Here is a 22,293-nt window from a genome sequence, read left to right as displayed (position 1 = left end):
ACACCTTCATTAGCACACACACAAAAATAACAAGAATAATAATTAGAGTGAAAAAGAGCAATTGAAGTAAAAAAGAAGACTGGGTACGTTTGTCTGTTTGTTACCTTCCCCTACTTTTCTACACATCCATCCATAAACTAGACAAAGTGGAGTTTGGTCCTTATGGCATTCCCAATCCCACTGTCACCCCTCATAAGCTACATTTTTATACAACTGTCTTCGAGATTCATGGGTTCTGGGTTGTAGTTTAATAGTTTCAGGTATCCACCACCAGCTACCCCAATTCTTTAGAACCTAAAAAGGGTTGTCTAAAGTGTGCGTAAGAGTGCCCACCAGAGTGATCTCTCGGCTCGTTTAGAATCTCTCTGCCACTGAAGTTTATTTCATTTCCTTTCACATCCCCCTTTTGGTCAAGAAGATGTTCTCCATCCCACGATGCCGGGTCTACATTCCTCCCCGGGAGTCATATTCCACGTTGCCAGGGAGATTCACTTCCCTGGGTGTCTGATCCCACGTAGGGGGGAGGGCAGTGATTTCACCTTTCAAGTTGGCTTAGCCAGAGAGAGAGGGCCACATCTGAGCAACAAAGAGGCATTCAGGAGGAGACTCTTAGGCACAAATACAGGGAGGCCTAGCCTCTCCTTTGCAGCAACCGTCTTCCCAAGGGTAAAACTTATGGTAGAGGGCTCAACCCATCAAACCACCAGTCCCCTATGTCTGTGGTCATGTTAGCAACCATGGAGGTGGGGTAGGCGAATACCCCTGCATTCTCCACAGGCTCCTCAAGGGGGCACTACATCTTTTTTTTTTTTTTTCCTTGTTTTTTTTCTTTTTTTTCTTTTTTTTAACTTTCCCTTCTTTTTTAAATCAACTGTATGAAAAAAAAAGTTAAAAAGAAAACAAACATACAATAAAAGAACATTTCAAAGAGACCATAACAAGGGAGTAAGAAAAAGACAACTAACCTAAGATAACTGCTTAACTTCCAACATGTTCCTACTTTACCCCAAGAAAGTTACATAATATAGCAACATTTCAGTGAACTTGTTCCTACTACATCCATCAGAAATTAACAGACCATAGTCATTTCTGGGCATCCCCAGAACGCTAAATAGCTTATCTGTTCTTCTTGGATTATTGTTCCCCCTTCCTTAATTGCTCTCTACTGCTAGTTCCCCTACATTCTACATTATAAACCATTTGTTTTACATTTTTCAAAGTTCACATTAGTGGCAGCATATAATATTTCTCTTTTTGTGCCTGGCTTATTTCGCTCAGCATTATGTCTTCAAGGTTCATCCATGTTGTCATATGTTTCACGAGATCGTTCCTTCTTACTGCCGCGTAGTATTCCATCGTGTGTATAAACCACATTTTATTTATCCACTCATCTGTTGAAGGACATTTGGGTTGTTTCCATCTCTTGGCAATTGTGAATAATGCTGCTATGAACATTGGCGTGCAGATATCTGTTCGTGTCACTGCTTTCCGATCTTCCGGGTATATACCGAGAAGTGCAATCGCTGGATCGAATGGTAGCTCTATATCTAGTTTTCTAAGGAACTGCCAGACTGACTTCCAGAGTGGCTGAACCATTATACAGTCCCACCAACAATGAATAAGAGTTCCAATTTCTCCACATCCCCTCCAGCATTTGTAGTTTCCTGTTTGTTTAATGGCAGCCATTCTAACCGGTGTTAGATGGTATCTCATTGTGGTCTTAATTTGCATCTCTCTAATAGCTAGTGAAGCTGAACATTTTTTCATGTGTTTCTTGGCCATTTGTATTTCCTCTTCAGAGAACTGTCTTTTCATATCTTTTGCCCATTTTATAATTGGGCTGTCTGTACTATTGTCATTGAGTTGTAGGATTTCTAGTATATGCAAGATATCAGTCTTTTGTCAGATACATGGTTTCCAAAAATTTTTTCCCATTGAGTTGGCTGCCTCTTTACCTTTTTGAGAAATTCCTTTGAGGTGCAGAAACTTCTAAGCTTGAGGAGTTCCCATTTATCTATTTTCTCTTTTGTTGCTTGTGCTTTGGGTGTAAAGTCTAGGAAGTGGCCTCCTAATACAAGGTCTTGAAGATGTTTTCCTACATTATCTTCTAGGAGTTTTATGGTACTTTCTTTTATATTGAGATCTTTGGTCCATTTTGAGTTAATTTTTGTGTAGGGGGTGAGGTAGGGGTCCTCTTTCATTCTTTTGGATATGGATATCCAACTCTCCCAGCCCCATTTGTTGAAAAGACCATTATGGCTCAGTTCGGTGACTTTGGGGACCTTATCAAAGATCAGTCAGCCATAGATCTGAGGGTCTATCTCTGAATTCTCAATTCGATTCCATTGATCTATATGTCTATCTTTGTGCCAGTACCATGCTGTTTTGGCAACTGTGGCTTTATAATAAGCTTCAAAGTCAGGGAGTGTAAGTCCTCCCACTTTGTTTTTCTTTTTTTAGAGTGTCTTTAGCAATTCGAGGCATCTTCCCTTTCCAAATAAATTTGATAACTAGCTTTTCCAAGTCTGCAAAGTAGGTTGTTGGAATTTTGATTGGGATTGCATTGAATCTGTAGATGAGTTTGGGTAGAATTGACATCTTAATGACATTTAGCCTTCCTATCCATGAACATGGAATATTTTTCCATCTTTTAAGGTCCCCTTCTATTTCTTTTAGTAGAGTTATGTAGTTTTCTTTGTATAGGTCTTTTACATCTTTGGTTAAGTTGATTCCTAGGTACTTGATTTTTTTAGTTGCTATTGAAAATGGTATCTTTTTCTTGAGTGTCTCTTCAGTTTGTTCATTTCTAGCATATAGAAACATGACTGACTTATGTGCATTAACCTTGTATCCCGCTACTTTGCTAAATTTGTTTATTAGCTCTAGTAGCTGTATCGTCGATTTCTCAGGGTTTTCTAGATATAAGATCATATCATCTGCAAACAATGACAGTTTTACTTCTTCTTTTCCAATTTGGATGCCTTTTATTTCTTTGTCTTGCCGGATTGCCCTGGCTAGCACTTCCAGCACAATGTTGAATAACAGTGGTGACAGCGGGCATCCTTGTCTTGTTCCTGATCTTAGAGGGAAGGCTTTCAGTCTCTCACCATTGAGTACTATGCTGGCTGTGGGTTTTTCATATATGCTCTTTATCATGTTGAGGAAGTTTCCTTCAATTCCTACCTTTTGAAGTGTTTTTAACAAAAAGGGGTGTTGGATTTTGTCAAATGCTTTTTCAGCATCTATTGAGATGATCAATTGATTTTTCCCTTTCGAGTTTTAATGTGTTGTAATACATTGATTGTTTTTCTTATGTTGAACCATCCTTGCATGCCTGGAATGAACCCCACTTGGTCATGGTGTATGATTTTTTTAATGTGTCTTTGGATTCGATTTGCAAGTATTTTGTTGAGGATTTTTGCATCTATATTCATTAGGGAGATTGGCCGGTAGTTTTCCTTTTTTGTAGCATCTTTGCCTGGTTTTGGTATTAGATTGATGTTAGCTTCATAAAATGAGTTAGGTAGTGTTCCATTTTTTTCAATGTTTTGAAAGAGTTTGAGTAAGATTGGTGTCAGTTCTTTCTGGAAAGTTTGGTAGAATTCCCCTGTGAAGCCATCTGGCCCTGGGCATTTATTTGTGGGAAGATTTTTGATGACTGATTGAATCTCTTTGCTTGTGATGGGTTGGTTGAGGTCTTCTATTTCTTCTCTGGTCAGTCTAGGTTGTTCATATGTTTCCAGGAAATTGTCCATTTCTTCTACATTATCCAGTTTGTTGCCATACAGTTGTTCATAATATCCTCTTATAATTTTTTTAATTTCTTCAGGATCTGCAGTTATGTCACCTTTTTCATTCATTATTTTGTTTATATGGGTCTTCTCTCTTTTTGATTTTGTCAGTCTAGCTAGGGGCTTGTCAATCTTGTTGATCTTCTCAAAGAACCAACTTTTGGTGATATTTATCCTTTCTATTGTTTTTTTGTTCTCTATGTCATTTATTTCTGCTTTAATCCTTGTTATTTCTTTTCTTGTACTTGGTTTAGGATTGGTTTGCTGTTCTTTTTCTAGCTTCTTCAGTTGATCCATTAGTTCTTTGATTTTGGCTCTTTCTTCCTTTTTAATATATGCATTTAGTGCTATAAATTTCTCCGTTAGCACTGCTTTTGCTGCATCCCATAGGTTTTGGTATGTTGTGTTCTCATTTTCATTCGTCTCTATATATTTAGCAATTTCTCTTGCTATTTCTTCTTTAACCCACTGATTGTTTAGGAGTGTGTTGTTTAACCTCCAGGTATTTGTGAATTTTCTAAGTCTCTGATGGTTATTGACTTCTAATTGTATTCCATTGTGGTCAGAGAATGTGCTTTGAATAATTTCAATCTTTTTAAATTTATTGAGGCTTGTTTTATGTCCCAGCATATGATCTATTCTGGAGAAAGTTCCGTGAGCACTAGAAAAGTATGTGTATCCTGGTGATTTGGGATGTAATGTCCTGTATATGTCTGTTAAATCTAATTCATTTATCAGATTGTTTAGGTTTTCAATTTCCTTATTGGTCTTCTGTCTGGTTGATCTATCTATAGGAGAGAGTGATGTGTTGAAGTCTCCCACAATTATTGTGGAAACATCAATTGCTTCCTTTAGTTTTGCCAGTGTTTCTCTCATGTATTTTGTGGCACCTTGATTGGGTGCATAGACATTTACGATTGTTATTTCTTCTTGCTGAATTGCCCCTTTTATTAGTATGTAGTGGCCTTCTTTGTCTCTCAAAACATCCCTGCATTTGAAGTCTATTTTATCTGAGATTAATATTGCTACACCTGCTTTCTTTTGGCTGTAGCTTGCATGAAATATTTTTTTCCATCCTTTCACTTTCAGTTTCTTTGTGTCCCTGTGTCTAAGATGAGTCTCTTGTATGCAACATATTGATGGTTCATTTTTTTTGATCCATTCTGCGAATCTATATCTTTTAATTGGGGAGTTTAATCCATTTACATTCAACGTTAAAACCGTGAAGGCATTTCTTGAATCGGCCATCTTATCCTTTGGATTATGTTTGCCATATTTTTCCCTCTCTCTATTAATATCCTTTATTGTACCCATACCGAATCTCTTTAGTACTGAACCTTTCTCCAAGTCTCTCTGTCCTGTCTTTGTTTCTCTGTCTGTAGGGCTCCCTTTAGTATCTCCAGTAGGGCAGGTCTCTTGTTAACAAATTCTCTCAGCGTTTCTTTGTCTGTGAAAAATTTAAGCTCTCCCTCAAATTTGAAGGAGAGCTTTGCTGGATAAAGTATTCTTGGCTGGAAATTCCTCTCACTCAGAATTTTAAATATATCGTGCCACTGCCTTCTCGCCTCCATGGTGGCTGCTGAGTAGTCACTACTTAGTCTTATGCTGTTTCCTTTGTATGTGGTGAATTGCTTTTCTCTTGCTGCTTTCAGAACTTGCTCCTTCTCTTCTATGTTTGACAGTGTGATCAGTATATGTCTCGGAGTGGGTTTTTTTGGATTTATTCTATTTGGAGTTCGCTGAGCATTTATGATTTGTGTATTTATGTTGTTTAGAAGATTTGGGAAGTTTTCCCCAACAATTTCTTTGAATACTCTTCCTAGACCTTTGCCCTTTTCTTCCCCTTCTGGGACACCAATGAGTCTTATATTCGGACGTTTCATATTATCTATCATATCCCTGAGGTCCATTTCGAGTTTTTCAATTTTTTTTCCCCATTCTTTCTTTTATGTTTTCATTTTCCATTCTGTCATCTTCCAGGTCACTGATTCGTTGTTCAACTTCCTCTAGTCTTGTACTATGAGTGTCCAGAATCTTTTTAATTTGGTCAACAGTTTCTTTAATTTCCATAAGATCATCCATTTTTTATTTAGTCTTGCAATGTCTTCTTTATGCTCTTCTAGGGTCTTCTTGATTTCCTTTATCTCCCGTACTATGGTCTCATTGTTCATCTTTAGTTCTTTGAGTAGCTGCTCTAGGTGCTGTGTCTCTTCTGGTCTTTTGATTTGGGTGCTTGGGCTTGGGTTATCCATATCGTCTGGTTTTTTCATATGCTTTATAATTTTCTGTTGTTTTTGGCCTCGTGGCATTTGCTGAACTTGATAGGGTTCTTTTAGGGTTTGTAGACCAGTTGAAGTCCTTATCTCTAATTTATCAGATCTACAGCTTCGTGGAGTAGACTTTCTCTAACTAACCAGCAGGTGGCGTCCACGAGCCACCTGTTCTCCACAAGCCAGATCTCCCCTGGTTAGCCTTTTTGGTGAGTGGGGGAGTGAGTCTTGTGGGGCCCAATTGGTGTCCCAAGCTTGCGTGTGTAGTTGGTGTTGCCTGCCCTGTATGTGGGGCGTGTTTCTGGGCAGTCGGGGAGGGGGGGTGGCCCTAACAATCAAATCTCCCTGATGATCCTAGAGTTTTAAAGCTGCTGCAATAGTCTAATCCTTCAGTTCAGTCCTGCCACAGTTTGTCTCTGCCACTGACCCACAAGTCTTTGGTATTGGCGTATGGCTCCTGAGACTTGCAAGTGGGCCCCTCTTCCAGGCTGTGCACCCCGGGGCCTCTGTTGAGGGATGACTGTGCTATGTCACAGGTGAGTGCCGTCCCCCCAGGGCAGTTCTGGGCTGCTGGGCTGTGTTGGGAGGCTCCCAGTCTGCTGAAATGATGGCTGAATGGGGCTCTGTTAATTCACACTGCTCCCCCTTCCCAGCTCTGGGACATTCAGCTGAGGTTGCAGGGAAGGCTAATGTCCACGCCCAGTTTTGTGGTGTGTGCCTGTTATTTGAAGCACTTCCGTCACACTGGGTTGTCTGGGGCAGCTCTGGGCTATGGGGCTGGCGATGGGCAGGAGTGTTTCTTGTCCACCAGGATGGTGGCTGTGAGCGGACACCCCCCTTTTCTTGGGAAGTTGTGTTGTTTAGTGAATTTTCTCAGCCACTGGATTATTGCCTTTTGTCTCAGAGCTCTCTTAGTTCTGCTCTTGACTTGACGTGCCCAAATTTCAATTCTTTGAAGCTTTCTGTATTGAGCTTCTTAGAGTAATTGTTTTAGAAAAAGCAAAAAGGATTTAAAAAAAAAAAAATAAAAAAAAAACGGCCCTCCTCAGAGATCTAATGGGTTATTGAAATGCTAATAAACAAAGCAACCAGGGCCATTAAGGAAAGGTGCACAGGGCAGAGAGATCAGCTTTGCTTCGGGATTTGCATATGCGCCTCAAGGCCTGATCTCCGCCCTTCCCCTTTCTGTGTTCACCAGAACTCCAAAAATCCTCTGCTTTTTTTTTGGAGTTTTTCGTGTTGTTTTTTTTTCTATGCCTGTCTCCTCTCTGCTGGGCTGGCTGCTCTCAGAGTCTCTGGTGTCTGGTCTCAGTCTATCTATGGTTGGAGTTTGAATCAGTAGAATGAGTTTCCGATAAGAGCAGCCACTGCAATTCTCCCTTCTCCTTCCCGGAGCTGACAGCCCCTCCTCCCCCGGGACTGAGCCTGGCAGGGAGGGGCGCGGGTCCCCTGGCCGCAAAAACTTACAGATTTCGCTGATCTCAGCAGTTCCACGTTTTCATGAGTGTTGTATGAAGTATGCCCAAAGACAGATTGCTCTGTGGTGTCCAGTCCACGCAGTTCCTGGCTTTTTACCTACTTTCCTGGAGGAGTAACTAAAACATACAGCTCACCAGTCTGCCATCTTGCCCCGCCTCCGGATCATACTTTTTAATCTGTTCTGAAGGTCTGTGTATTTTAATTGGGGAGTTTAATGCATTCACATTCATAGTTATTTCTATAAAGGCAATTCTAGAGCCAACCATCTTATCCTTTGATTTTTATTTGTCAGATGTATTTCTTCCCCTCTGTCTCTTTTTTTCCTTTAACTTACCCTTACTAATGCTCTTCAGAACAGTTCTGTGCCCTTCTTGCTCTCCTTTTGTTTTTCCCCCTTTATCTTTCCCCAGCTGATAGAGCTCCCTTTAGTGTGTCTGGGGAGGTAAGTCTCTTGTTAATAAATTCTCTCAGCATTTGTTTATGAAAATGTTAAACTCTCCCTCACTTTTGAAGGAGAGCTTTGCTGGATAAAGAATTCTTGACTGGCAGTTTTTCTCTTTTGGGATCTTAAATGTGTCATACCACACTGCCTTCTCACCTTCATTATGCCTATTGAAGTAGTTGGTGCTTAGTCTTATGTGGTTTCCCTTGTATGTGGTGAATCACTTCTTGTTGCTTTCAGGATTTCCTTCTCGTCAGCGTTTGTCAGTCTGATTAGTGTATGTGTCATAGTGGGTGTATTGGGATTTATTCTATTTGGAGTATGTTGGGCATCTTTGATTTGCGTAATTATGTCTTTTATAAGGTTTGGGATGTTTCCCCCAACTATTTCCTCAAATACTCTTCTAACCCCTTTACTCTTCTCCTCTCCTTCTGGGAAACCAATGATTCTTATATTTGGGCACTTCATGTTGTCCATCATTTCCCTGAGCTCTGTTTTGGATTTTTCATTTTTTTTTCTCCATTTGTTCTTTTGTGCATTCACATTAATAGGCCTGTCCTCTCGTTCACTTATTCTTGCCTATGTCTGTTTATATTTGCTATTGTGTATTTCTAGTGTACTTTTAATTTTATCTACAATTTCTTTTATTTCCATAAAGTCTGCTGTTTTTCTTTTTACTCTAATAAATTCTTCTTTATGCTCTTCTAGAGTCTTCTTGATGTTCTTTATGTCTTTAGTCAACCCATTGAAATTGTTTTGGAGATTTGTAAGTATTTCTTTGATTAATTGCTGTTCTATGTTTCCTCCTGCTTTTTAATTTGGTTGTTTGGCTTGTCCATATCTCCTTGGAACTTCATGTGCTTTGTGATTTTCTTTTGACTTCAGGGCTTTTCCTTATCTTGATAAGTTATTTGGGAGTTACAGGATTATTTGGACATTTATATAAAATTTAGCAAAACCACTGCCTGCTCGAGTGCACTTTCCTTGTTTTCCCAGTAGATGATGCTCTTGACCCACCTCTTCCCCTCAACCCCCTTTTCCCTGACTGCTTCTGCGCACCCAGTGCAGTCCAAACCAGGTAGAAATCCAGTCAGCCAGCAGTTCTGCGTGTGCACTGGGGACTGCCAACCCTGGGAGCAGGGGGTGGGCCTTGTGTATTTCCTCTGAGAATCCACTTAAGGGCACATTGTGTCTTATGATTCCCAGGCCTCTGGCTGGACCACCCTCCAGCTGTGGGGCCATAAGTCTTGCCCTTTACAGCCCTCAGTCAGCTCAAAAGTGCTTCACCTCCTTATTGGCTCCAAGGTCCTTGCCCACCATGCACCCGTGAGCCTCTGGGGCAGGGGAGGGGCTCCTGGTGCTTCCATGCAGCACCCTCACTTATTCCCACCTTTTCCCCATGCACATCGCAGGCTTCCACGGAGGAAGAGTAAATGCACTTTCTGTGTATGGTCAACATAGGTCTGCTGGTTCCCAAGTTCTCTCACAGCAGCTCCCAGCTGCGGGGCTCAGAAGGGTTATCTCCCCAGCTAAGTGCTGAAATGGGTGTGCGGGGGTGGAGAGCTCCTTCCTCCCCTGCTTAGCCAGCTGGTTCTCAGCTGCCAGCGCTGGTGGCAGTCCCAGTTGAATAAACTCACCCTATCCTTTCAGACGTAATTTCTCCGCTCTTTAAACCAAATCCCCATTATATATTGTAGAGGTCCTTCTGTGGCCACTGGTAGCCCGTAACCACTGTCCCAGTCGTTTCTGCCTTTTCTCTAGTTATTCCACAAGGGAGAAGTTTTCTCTGCCTCTCCTATTCTGCCTCCTCCTGGAAGTCTCACCTGTACTGCTGGTTAGTGTCGCAGGTCCCGCTCCCTCCAAAGGCCCTGGGCACAGCTTCCTGTTGGGAAGTGGAGTTCCCATGGACAGGTTTTAAACTATGAAGGGAATGTCTCAGATAGGATTCCCCACAACCCTGATGCCAGACAACCATGGAGGCCATGCAAGCTCTGTCCCATTTGTTTGGGCAGTGTCCCTGGTAACTGGCTTCCTCTGGCACCAGGGCCTTTGGAAAGGTAGAGCTGAGTCACCACATCAAGGAATTCTTTCTCCTCTCTTCAACTCTAGGGTGCAACCATATTTTCAAATGGAAACTGAATAGATTTGAAAGAGAAAACTGCTCAGTCTGGAAGAAACTATTCAAAACTCTTTTTTTTCTCTGAAACCACACATTTAGTTCTGCAATGGATAATGTGTGTATTGCAAGGATAGCCCTAATCAGCTATTTTGCACAGTTATTCTGCATGTGGTCTTGCTCTTGTCTAGAAAAACATTAAGAAAGTCAGTGAATACAGGATGCTCAGCCACACAGGCTAGAGCATGGAGGGGGGGGGGGGCTGCAGCGAAAAAAAAATTTTAATATCTTTAAATTCAACCCAGACTTCCAAAAGTCTTGGGTAATGAGCTTCTGGAAAGTTTCCATTGATTTGAGAGTTACAGCTAAAGGAATGGTTTAAACAACAGTTATCAGACTTTAAGACAGTGACTTTGGGAAGTTTTAGATAAGGACAGTGTGCTTCAGAATACGAAGGGTATAAAAGCCAAGTCATCCAAATAAAACACCATCAAAGAAAAGTTCCTTAGAATAAAATTGCCTTTGCTTTTTGTAGCTCTGGAGTCTGAAAATTTTTTTAAAATTATATTTAAGAAATACCTGCTAGCTCTTAATCATGTGAAAAGCTGCTTAACCTTGTTTTTAATTAAATTTTGTAATTTAATTGTATAAAAATTTAATTAGTGCAAAGAAAACTGTACTGAAATAACGGTTTTCATCTGTCAGATTGGTAAAATTTTGTAAGGTCAACAACAACACTTTTGACAAAGGTTGAGAAACAAACTCTCATCCATTGCTGGTGAGAGTGCAAAAATGGTATAATCTCTCTGGAGGGCAGTTGGCAACAAATTGCAAGTGTATTTCCTCTTTGATCCAGCAATCTTGTTTTCAGGATCTTTATTCTTTAGAGACACATGAATTCATGTGTGTGCATTGCAGGTATAATTTGCAAGTCTCTTTATTACAGACTTGTTTGTAATAGCAGAAATTTAGAAAACAACCCAAGTGTGCATCTGTAAGTAATATACTTATGGTATATCCACACAATGGAATACTATGCAGGGTTTTTTTTTTAATTCAGTTTATTGAGATATATTCAATACCATACAGTCTTCCACAGTATACAATCAAATGTTCACAGTACCATCATATAGTTGTGCATTTATCACCACAATCAGTTTTTGAACATTTTCCTTACTCAAAAAGAATAAAAATAAAAGTAAAAAAGGACACCCAAAGCATTCCACCACCCCCCATCCCACCCCATTTTTCATTTAATTTTTGTCCCCATTTTTCTACTCATCTGTCCATACACTGGATAAAGAGAGTGTGAGGCACGAGGTTTTCACAATCACACAGTCATACCATGTAAGCTACATAGTTATATAGTCGTCTTCAAGAATCAAGGTTACTGGGTTGCACTTTGACAGTTTCAGGTATTTCCTTCTAGCTATTCCAATACAGTAAAAACTACTAAGAGATATCTATATAGCATGTAAGAATGTCCTCCAGAATGACCTCTCGACTCCATTTGAAATATCTCAGCCAGTGAAAGTTTATTTTATTTCATTTTGCTTCCCCCTTTTGGTCAAGAAGACTTTCTCAATCCCACGATGCCAAGTCCAGGCTCATCCCTGGGAGTCGTGTCCCACATTGCCAGAGAGATTTACAGCCTTGGGAGTCATGTCCCACATAGGGGGGAGGGCAGTGAGTTTGCCTGCCAAGTGGGCTTTGAGGCCACATCTGAGTACCAAAGAGGTTCTCTGGAGGAGACTCTTAGGCACAATTTTATATAGGCTTAGCCTCTCCTTTGCAGTAACAAGCTTCATAAGAGCAAGCCCCATGATTGAGGGCTTGGCCTACTAAATTGTTAGTCCTTAATGCTCGTGAGAATATCAGTAATTCCCCAGGTGGGAAAGTTTAATATTTCTACATTTTTCCACAGTTCTTCAAGGGGCCCTGCAAATACATTTTTATTCTCTGCCCAAATTACTTTGGGATGTATCAGGATTTCACACTAAGGTGTATAAACCTACCAGATCTCACTTCCTCTTCAAAATTCTGTGTAATTACGGTGTTTGAATAAACTGTCCATATAAGTTAAATTATTTAGTGTGCTACAGAAAGTATAGATCCTGCACCAAATAGACATCTCTTCCCTTGGTCTCACACAGAAGTTGAAGTTTTAAAACACAGTCAATATTGTCCTTTACCCTTTGGCTTGATTTGCCTTAGTCCTAACCAGATCCACTTCATTCATATCTCTAACTGAAGTCTGAACTCTTTTTCAGCTTTTTTAAAACAGTTGTTGTATGAGGTAATACTGACATACATAGCTGCCAAGCTCTAGCTCTGAGTTTCAGGTATCAAAGTTACAAAGTTCCAGAGACTGACCAGGTTATACACAAAGAGCTCAGCATCTAAGAATTTGGAAATTACAACTCAGAAATAGATGGGACTGCTGTAAGAGCTTGCAATCTAGGAACCATTACAATAAGCGTTCTCCTGATAACCTGTGTTCTAAGAGTCAATTCTCAGAATTTACACATTATAATTAGGCTTTATGTTTGTCTTTCCATTTCTTCCGTACTTCGCTCAAAATGCTGTCCTCAAAATCCATTCACCTAGTTGTGTGTCTCACAACTTCATTCCTTCTTGCAGCTGCTTAATATTCTGTTGTTTGCATACACCACAGTTCACCATTCTGTTCATTAGTTGATGTACCCTTAGACCACCTTCATCTATTGCAAATGTCCATTCATGTCCCTGCTCTCAGATTTTCCAATAATGAGATTGCAGAACCTTATGGCACCCACATAGTTAGCTTCTTGTGGAACCACCACTACATTGTCCTCAAGATAGGCTGCACCATTCTACTTCCCCACCAACAATGAATAGATGCATCCCTCTCTCCTGCACTATGCAGGTTAAGGGGGAAGTTCTCCACATACTGATATAGGAAGATCTCTAGGTTACAGTGTAAAAGGGTCAGGTGGGGAGGAGTACAGAGCAGTATGTTTAATGTTCTACCTTTTGTGTAAGAAAGGTTGAGATGTTATTTACATTTATATGTGCATTTATTTCAGAAGGCTGTACAAGAAGCTAATAAAAGAGGACCTAGGGAAGAGAGACTGGGATGGGAGGGAGACGTCTCAGTATACATCTTTTTATATAGTTTTGATTTTTGTACCATGTAAGTGAATATATGACCTCTTTGAGAATGTTTTTTTTTTTTAATTTTAAGGAAGTGTTTCTTCTAGACAGAGATCATTTATTTTCAGAATTGTGAAAGATATGTGCAGAGATTATAGAGCAAGAGACAATTTAAACAGAAATTGATTAAATCAGTATTTCTGATATATGGAATGTCCTGTCTCGTTGTGTATATATTGGTGTCAAAGCTTTGAGTGTATAATCCAGTGGTCCGAAAGAGGACACACTGGCCAACCCCAGCAGCATTACTGGACAGAGACTAAGAGAGAGGCTAGATTGGAAGTTCTATCTTCTACTTCACCTTCTCCATTCCACTTGCTGACTGAAATTTTAGGAAGAAGTGACTGCCTTCTCTGAGGTACTGTGGGAATTCATGACCTGCAACGTATATTCCTATACATATCTGCCCCTCATGATTTGAATTGTATTCAGATTGCCTCACCATCTCTCAGACTTTGCTTTGGAAAAAAGAAGGTTTTGCTTTTTTAAAAGAAAAAAACTTTTTATTATAGAAGTTTCAAACACACAAAAGTACAGAGAAGAGTATAATGAAATCCCATGAACCTCTCATCCAGTGTCAGTTATTGTAGAGAGTTTACCATTCTTGTTTCATCTATTCTTCCCACCTTTTTTGTTTTCTTGGAGCATTTTAAAATAAATTAAATCATCATTTCATCTACAAAATACTTCAGTATGTACCTCTAATAACTAAAGATCTCCCCCAAAATGACATTTTAGACATCTTTTAACAGGTGTGAAATTTTATTACACGTACTGTATTCTGGAAAGTTTAAAGGAAACTTGACTTAGTTTTCTCTGTGTCAGTCTTTCCCTCTTCACTGTGATAATTTCGTCAGCATACAAAACAAGGTTGAATTATTTCCCGTCTTAAAAAAAAAATTCAGATTTCTCTTATTCTTATATTCCCCTCCATTCTTTTCCCTGTATTTTTCACAAAGCTGTCTCTATTTCCATACCTGTAACTCCTCAGCCAATTCCAGTCAGACTCCCTTCCCCACCACTCCACTTAAACTGTTCTTACTAAGGTCATTAGTCACTTAAATGTTCAATTCAATGGACACTTTTTAGTTGTTGTTTTTTTTTAATCCAGATGAACTCTTCCTCCTAATAAAAATAATGAAAGATGAGTTCTTACTGTGTCAAGCTCTTTATCTGAATTATCTCATTTAATTTTAACTACTCTTTGAGATAGGTGTGTGTCATCATTATCACCATTTTACAGACAAAGAAACTGAAGCTTAGAGAGGTTAAGTAACTAGCCCCAAAACTAATAAGTATTAGAACAAGAGATTAAATTCAGGGACCATCCTATCCTGCTGCCAATTGAAACACTAATCACTTAACCTACTATCCTGTATTTTCCTCCTCTTTCTCTGTTTCATTTTTGTTTTCCTTGTAGCTCTTCCTTTTACCTGATCTTAGAATTTGGAGTTTTAAAGGCCTTGATCCTGAGATCTCGTCTCACTGCTAGGCAAACTCCTCTACGCCTGTGGCTTCAGTTGTCAAGTAGAAGTTGATGAGCTCCCAGGATTTATCTTTAGCTCAGAGCTGCTTCTGAGTACCAGACGCAGATATCCGGCTGTCTCCTCAACACATCCAAAACTTAACTCAAAATCTACTCTTATGTAGCCTTTTTTGGTAAATGGTATAACCATCTAACCAACTGCTCAGCATAAACGTGGGAACCATCCGTGGCTCCTCCCTCTCCTAGTTCCTATAAACAATCATTGAGTTACATATATATACTTTTTTTTTGATCTTGTATTTCTGTAATTCATCTACCTCCCTAAGGAAAGCCCAATTAATAGATGGGAATCTACCTATTATACCTTCTTATAGTACCTTATACTTCTTCCCCTTCCTCAACACTTGCCATGATTATAGTCAATTACTTATGTTAATTTTTTTTAACTTTCCTGTAAGAAAGGAATGCAGGCAGGGACCAAGACAATCTTTTTTTTTTTTTTTTTTTTTTTTAATTTTATTGAGATTGTTCACATACCATATAATCATCGAAAGATCCGAAATGCACAATCAGTTGCCCACGGTACCATCATACAGCTGTGCATCCGTCACCACAATAGATGTTATTTTTCAATTTTTAGAGTATTTTCATTACTCCAGAAAAGAAAAAAAGACAAAAAAGAAAACTCAAATTCTCCGATACCCCTAACCACTCCCCCCTCCATTATTGATTCATAGTATTGGTATAGCACATTTATTACTGTTGATGAAAGAATGTTAAAATACTACTAACTGTAGTACACAGTTTGCAATAGGTACATTTTTTCCCTATATACCCCTCTATTATTAACTTCTAGTTATGGTGTCTTACATTTGTTCTAGTTCATGAAAGAGATTTCTAATATTTGTACAGTTAATCATGGACATTGTCCACAAGATTCAGTTTTATACATTCCCGTCTTTTAACCTTCAGCTTTCCTTCTGGTGACATATGTGACTCTGAGCTTCCCCTTTCCACCACATTCACAAACCATTCAGCACTGTTAGTTATTCTCACAATAACGTGCTACCATCACCTGTGTCCATTTCCAAACACTTAAGTTCAACCTAGCGAACATTCTGCTCATAATAAGCAACTGCTCCCCATTCTTTAGCCTTGTTCTATATCCTGGTAACCTGTATTTCATGTCGATGAGTTTATATGTTATAATTAGTTCATATCAGTGAGAGCATACAATATTTGTCCTTGTGTGTCTGACTTATTTCACTCAGTATAGTGCCCTCAAGGTTTCTTCATCAATCTGTTTTTTTTTTTTAAGACAGTTTTGTTCACTCACCATACAATTCCATCCTAAGTAAATAACCGATGGTTCCCTGTAGAATCACATATTTATGCATTTACCACCATCGCTACTGTCTGTATAAGGACATTTCCATTTCTTCCACAAAGAAGGAGGAAGAGTCAAAGAAGTTAGAGAGACAAAAGAAAAAGAAAGAAAGGAAAAGAGCTAAAAATCAACAAAGGGAAAGATGGAATTAAATTAAGTACAATAAAAGAGTCAGAGAGCATCACCAATGCCAAGAATCCAATACCCCTCCCTTATGTCCCCCTGTTATAGGCATTTAGCTTTAGTACATTGCCTTTGTGACATTAAAGGAAGCATAATACAGTGCTTCTGTTAACTATAGTCTGTAGTTTCATTGATTGTATTTTTTCCCCAATACCACCCCATTTTTAACACCTTGCAAGGTTGACATTCATTTCTTCTCCCTCATGTAAAAACATATTTGTACATTTTATCACAATTGTTGAGAACTCTAGATTTCACTGAGTTACACAGTCCCAGTCTTTATCTTTCCTCTTTCCTCTAGTGTCCCACATGCTCCTAACCTTCCTCTTTCAACCATATTCACAGTCATCTTTGTTCAGTGTACTTACATTGTTGTGCTACCATCACCCAAAATTGTGTTTTAACCTCTCACTCCTGTCTTTTCCTATCTGTCTGTAGTGCTCCCTTTAGTATTTCCTATAGAACAGGTATCTTGTTCACAAACTCTGTCATTGTCTGTTTGTCAGAGAATATTTTAAACTTTCCTTCATATTTGAAGGACAGTCTTGCCAGATACAGGATTCTTGGTTGGCGGTTTTTCTATTTCAGTATCTTAAATATATCACCCCATTTCCTTCTTGCCTCCATAGTTGCTACTGAGAAATCTGCGAATAGTTTTATCAAGCTTCCTTTGTATGTGATGGATCACTTCTCTCTTGCTTTCAGGATTCTTTCTTTGTCTTTGATGTTTGATAATCTGATTATTAAGTGTCTTGGTGTAGGCCTATTCATATCCATTCTGTTTGGGATACACTGTGCTTCTTGAATCTGTAATTTTATATCTTTCATAAGAAATGGGAAATTTTTATTGATTATTTCCCTTTTATTGCTTCTGCCTCTATTCCCTTCTCTTCTCCTTCTGGGACACCAGTGACATTCACACAGTTCGTGTTGTCATTCAGTTCCCTGAGACGTTGCTCATATTTTTCCATTCTTTTCCCTATCTGTTCTTTTGTGTGTAGGATTTCAGGTTTCTTGTTCTCCAGTTCCTGAGTGTTTTCTTCTGCCTGTTGAGATTGCTGCTGTTTATATCTCCATTGTGTTTTTCATCTCTTGTGTTGTGCCTTTCATTTCCGTAGAGTCTGCCAGTTGTTTTTTCAAACTTTCAATTTCTATCTTATGCTCACCCAGTGTTTACTTGATATCCATCTCTTTTGCCATATCTTCCCTGAACTCATTGATTAGGTTTTTAAGTTGATTTAGCATGTTTCTTTGAAAATGTTTTATTTGTTGTTTCAGTAAAGTGAAACAGTATCTCAACTGTATCTTTAATTGAGGTGTAAGTTTCTTCCTTTGGGCCATATCTTCATTTTTCTTAGTGTAATTTTGTAGTTTTCTGTTGTCTAGGCATCTGGTTTCCTTGGTTACCCCAATCATATTTTCCCACACCAGAACGGGTTCAGGTCACAGAATGGGGTTATATTCAGTATCAGGTCTCCCTGAGGGTGTATCTTAGAAGATTGAGAGACTTTCTTGTGAGGCCTCAAGCCACAGTGCTTTTCCTAACCTTCCCAGCAGGTGGTGCCCTTGTTGGGGGTTTGCTTATGTTTGTAGCTTGTACTGAGCAGTCCACATCTGTTAACTAAAACCCTGGTTGGAGCTGGGCTGAGTTATATTTGCTCACTCCGGGACTGCTGCTTTCTCCTTCAATGAGGTCTTGTAGCTCAGCCTGCCATTCGGGGAAGGGGCTCCCAGCACGTTTTCACAGTTTTTACATACAAATTTTATGCTACGATCTCAGCCAATCCACGCTATCCAGGTTGGTGTACAATGTGTGGGCAGTCACAGTTATCCCCCAGCAGTTGTTCCAGATTATTTACTAGTTATTCCTGGTGGTTTATTAGTTGCTCCATGGGACTAACTAAATTCCACTCCTCTCTGTGCCGCCATCTTGCCCCTCTCCAAAGACAATCTTATTTGTTGTTATTTCCCCACTGGCTAGCAGAGTGCCTGGCACATAGGCATTATTAAATATTTGCCAAATGAAAGTATAAAACAGAATTTATTATAGGAACATCCATCTGTGGACAGTATGTCGGGTGAGCTCATGGAGGCAAATTGGAAACAGGATATCCGATTGTCAAGCCAGAGAAGGGAGCGAAGGAATTGGCAGTGGGACTGGGAGAAACAGAATAATTGGGGAAGTGGAAGTTGCATCACTTGTTAACTGTTGATACATGTGGGAAGTAAGAGAAGAAGATGTCAAGAGTGCAGCAGGCTCTGGGAGCTAAGGGTTGAAGGTACCATTCCTTGAGAGGATCAAATATAATGGAAGAATGACTTTTGTTTGTATCTGTTAACTTGAAGAAGTTCCTATTGGACATCCAGATGGAAATAATCAGTAGGAAGTCATAAAAGTAGAAATGGAATTTAGAAGAGATGCAGGCTTTATCTCAGCATGGGTAAAACCAGTAAAATACTATTGGTAATTCAAGTGTAAACTCATAAAAGTTTAATCACTGAAACTCTGTCATTGGACATGGTTGCTGCTTTTTAAATTGGGAGTGGGTGTTATGAACAGATACTGTGTATCATACAGAGATAGGATTTTTACAATAGCATTTAACATCCTGAGTATTAATTAATAATAGATGTGAGCCTATAAATTTATTCTTCATGTTAAACAAGCAAATCTCATTTTAATTATGTTCTCTTGTAAATGCTAATTTGTACCTCTTTTTCTTTAAGACAAAAGCAAAACTTAGTGGGGTTTGTAGAACTCCATTAGACTGTAAACTCCATGAGGGCTTGCTGCCATGTGATTTAAATTTTTTTCTCTCTTTATTTCTCTAGGGCCTATTCCCTGGTGGATTCCAGTCAAGTGTCTACATTTCTGATTTCCATTCTACTTATAGTCTATGGTAGTTTCAGGTAAGATGCTCTCAGAACGGGATTGATTTCAGTAGGAGGTGGAAGAAGCATTGGCAAGCATTCGAAGTGTTGGCACCAATATTATTCTGTGAAGGAAAACATGATTTTGACAGGATTTAGTTAGATAATTAAATGACAAAGAAAACTTCATGTTTTTCTTAACCAAAAATCAAAGTATAATCTCAGAGCTTTAATAGGCTTATGAAGAGCCGGGAAAACCAAGGTTAAACTGGAAACTAGGAGAATTCTTCATCTTGTCCTGGAGTACTTTAAATAGATAATATCCTTATGGAAATTTACCATGCATTTTTCTTTATAAAAAGACATTGGACATAGGTTGAACCATAAGAAATTGTCCATAGTCAATTTTTTTGACCTACAGAACCCAGAATTTCATATGGTTCAACCTAATCTTGTTAGAACTGTGATGGTAATATTACCAAGTATTTTCTTTTCTGATCTTGGGAGTGCTGAGATTGGATCCGGATACAGCCCCCATTGTAACAGGCAGCCATGGAAGTAGGATGGAAATTGAAGAAGCTCAACACTCATTCCCTTCTTCTTTCCACTCTCCTTACTTGAAAGCAAGTTTAGTAATTATATAATTAAGGAAAAAAAAATTGTGGCTGATATACTTAAAAGTGAAAGCTGCCAAAATGAAAATATACCAAAGAGTTACATCATACACATAGAAAGTATTTCTTTGTTGAACCTCCTTATTTTACAAATGAAGGTTTGAAGCCCAAATGATGTAACTTGAAAAAGATTGCTCAACTAGTTGAGAACTTAAAAGAAAATGACAGTGACAAATGAAACAAGCCAGGCATAAGGATTTCAAGTTATACACTATAGTATCTGGACTTTAATGAGTATTTTGTAAAATCACAGACTTAAAAATACTGTTGGTAATTCCCAGTGTAAACTGGTAAAATTTTTGATCACTGAGACTTCCATAGAGAGCCCTAGATTTGTAGCCACTCTTAGGAAGCATTAATTAAATCAGAGCAACCTAGAACATTTTCAGCATTATTTTGATATTTTGTACTTCTCACTTGGGGCAAGTTTCTGACTTTTTCCCTTTGAGTATATAATGTATCAACATTTCGAAAGACTTTTAAATTTTAAAAAAAGAGAGAGACATCCTTAGACTCAAAACCCTAATACTTCTTTCATTAGCACAATTTACCTTTTGTTTGGCATATAATTTATCTACTGTGTACATTTTCATAGTTGAAATTATTTTTATTAATTTTTTTCACCTAATTTATTTCCTACAGTTATCTTCATGCTAGTTTTTAGTAATTTGATGTTCTTTTGTGTTAGTATCTTATTCCACTCTTGTTGGAAGTGTGGTTTGTTTTCAGTTTTCTGCTGTTATTGATGTATTGCAGTGTCCATCTTTTTATGTGCTCTTTTGCTTTGGTTGAATTTTATTCTTAAGATAGATATCAAGAGAATTGAAATACTTCATCAAAAAAATATGAATTGGCTCTTACTACAAAATGCCATATTATTTTCCAGAAGGGTTATACCAGTTAGGATTGACCAAGTTTTAAACAAAATTTTATATGATAAATATACCAAAGAGTTATATCATACAGATAGCAAGTATTTCTCTGTTGAACCTCCTTATTTTACAAATAAAGGATTGAAGCCCAAGATGATGTAACTTGAAAAAGATTGCTCAACTAGTTGGTAACAAAGTAGTATTGGAATCCAGTTCTCAAGACTTGTGGTCCAGTACCTTATGTCTTTTATACTTTACTAGTGCATTTTGTGCAAAAGGTAAATCATGAGGTCTTTAATTATATGTTTAAATTGGCCTTATTGAATGAGTTGGAAAGTGTTTCCTCCTCTTCTGTTATCTGAAAGAGATTATGTAGAATTGTATTATTTCTTCCTCAACTGTTTGATGGAATTCAGCAGTGAATCCATCTAAAGTCAAGCCTTTCTCTGTGGGGGGAAAAAAAAACTTTTTTGTCTTTGTTTTTACCTGCTCAGCTCATCGCTTTATCATAATTAAAAAAAGTTTTTTTTAAATATTGGTAAGGACTTTTTAAAGACACATGTTATTCTCTGTCTTTTTTATTGTAGCCATTCTAATACTAGGATGTGATCTCTCCTTGTGGGTTTTCTTTTTTATTTAAATTTAATTTTTATTAAAGTAATACATGTACATAATAGTCAAATAGTTCTACAATTCTCTGTCTTACCTGTTCCTCCCTAACCTACAGTCTTACTTCTAGTATTTACTGCCACATTTCTGATAATGTGCTTCATATTATTATTTCTTGATTTATTTTTCAGTTTCAGACATTTTCTCTTGCCTCCCTAATATGGAAATGAATAATTTAGTCTTCTCACATTCCTCCTATCCTTTTACTATACTTAATGTCACAATTTTTTATTATATTGGCAGCCAGCTTTTAAAAATTGTCATTACATTAACAATGGTTGCAACTGAGAGCCTTAGTGTATTTTTTTTCTTGTTTAATTTTTCCCAAAAACCCTGGAATTGGTAATTACATCTTTTTTGTCTTTTGCTTTGTGTCCCATGTACCAATCAGCGCTTTCACTCTATCCATGCATTCTCTGACAGGACTAAAATGCCTCCCAATAATTTAAGCACATCAAGTGCTCTATCTTGTCATATTTTATTGTGTGTAGCCCGCCTGGAGTTCCTCATCCTCCTCCAGTCTAGCCTTGTTGTGATCTTGGCCTCCTGCACAGCTGTTATCCTAGAACTTCCTCTCTTGGCTTCTCTTCTGAACTGGATCCAAAGTTGGATCCAGTTTTCTTCTTTCTTGGTTTGCTTGTTTTTTTTGCATATTCTGCAGGAACTTTTCTTGAGACTAGTAGGTTAAGCCTAAGGAGGTTAACCCAAGATTAAGGAATAAAAGCCCACACAAAATAAAGTATAAAGCCAATTTGGGAGCTTAAGAACAACTTGGGAGCTTAATGCTCTTTCTGGCTGTGGCAACAGTGAATTTTCTACAGTTTTCCCCATGGCTTTAGACAGTCTCCCCTAATTCAATTT

The 22,293-nt window shown here is 38.5% G+C and overlaps 1 protein-coding gene across 2 annotated transcripts in view; it reads left to right on the top strand.

The window, feature by feature from the left end:
• The window catches only part of SPPL3 (signal peptide peptidase like 3), a 209,185-nt gene that overhangs the window by 110,795 nt on the left and 76,097 nt on the right, over nt 1-22,293 (top strand). For both annotated transcript variants that reach the window (XM_037816662.1, XM_037816661.1), the window contains exon 2: nt 19,179-19,256. In XM_037816662.1, the coding sequence (XP_037672590.1) occupies nt 19,244-19,256 (13 nt within the window). In that variant the 5' untranslated portion in view covers nt 19,179-19,243. The remainder of the gene's footprint in view (nt 1-19,178; nt 19,257-22,293) is intronic.

This window comes from Choloepus didactylus, chromosome 23 (genome assembly GCF_015220235.1).
Source record: "Choloepus didactylus isolate mChoDid1 chromosome 23, mChoDid1.pri, whole genome shotgun sequence".
NCBI classification, from domain to species: Eukaryota; Metazoa; Chordata; class Mammalia; order Pilosa; family Megalonychidae; genus Choloepus; species Choloepus didactylus.
The sequence above is the reverse complement of the archived record's forward strand: the minus strand, read 5'-3'. Positions and strand labels throughout refer to the sequence as shown.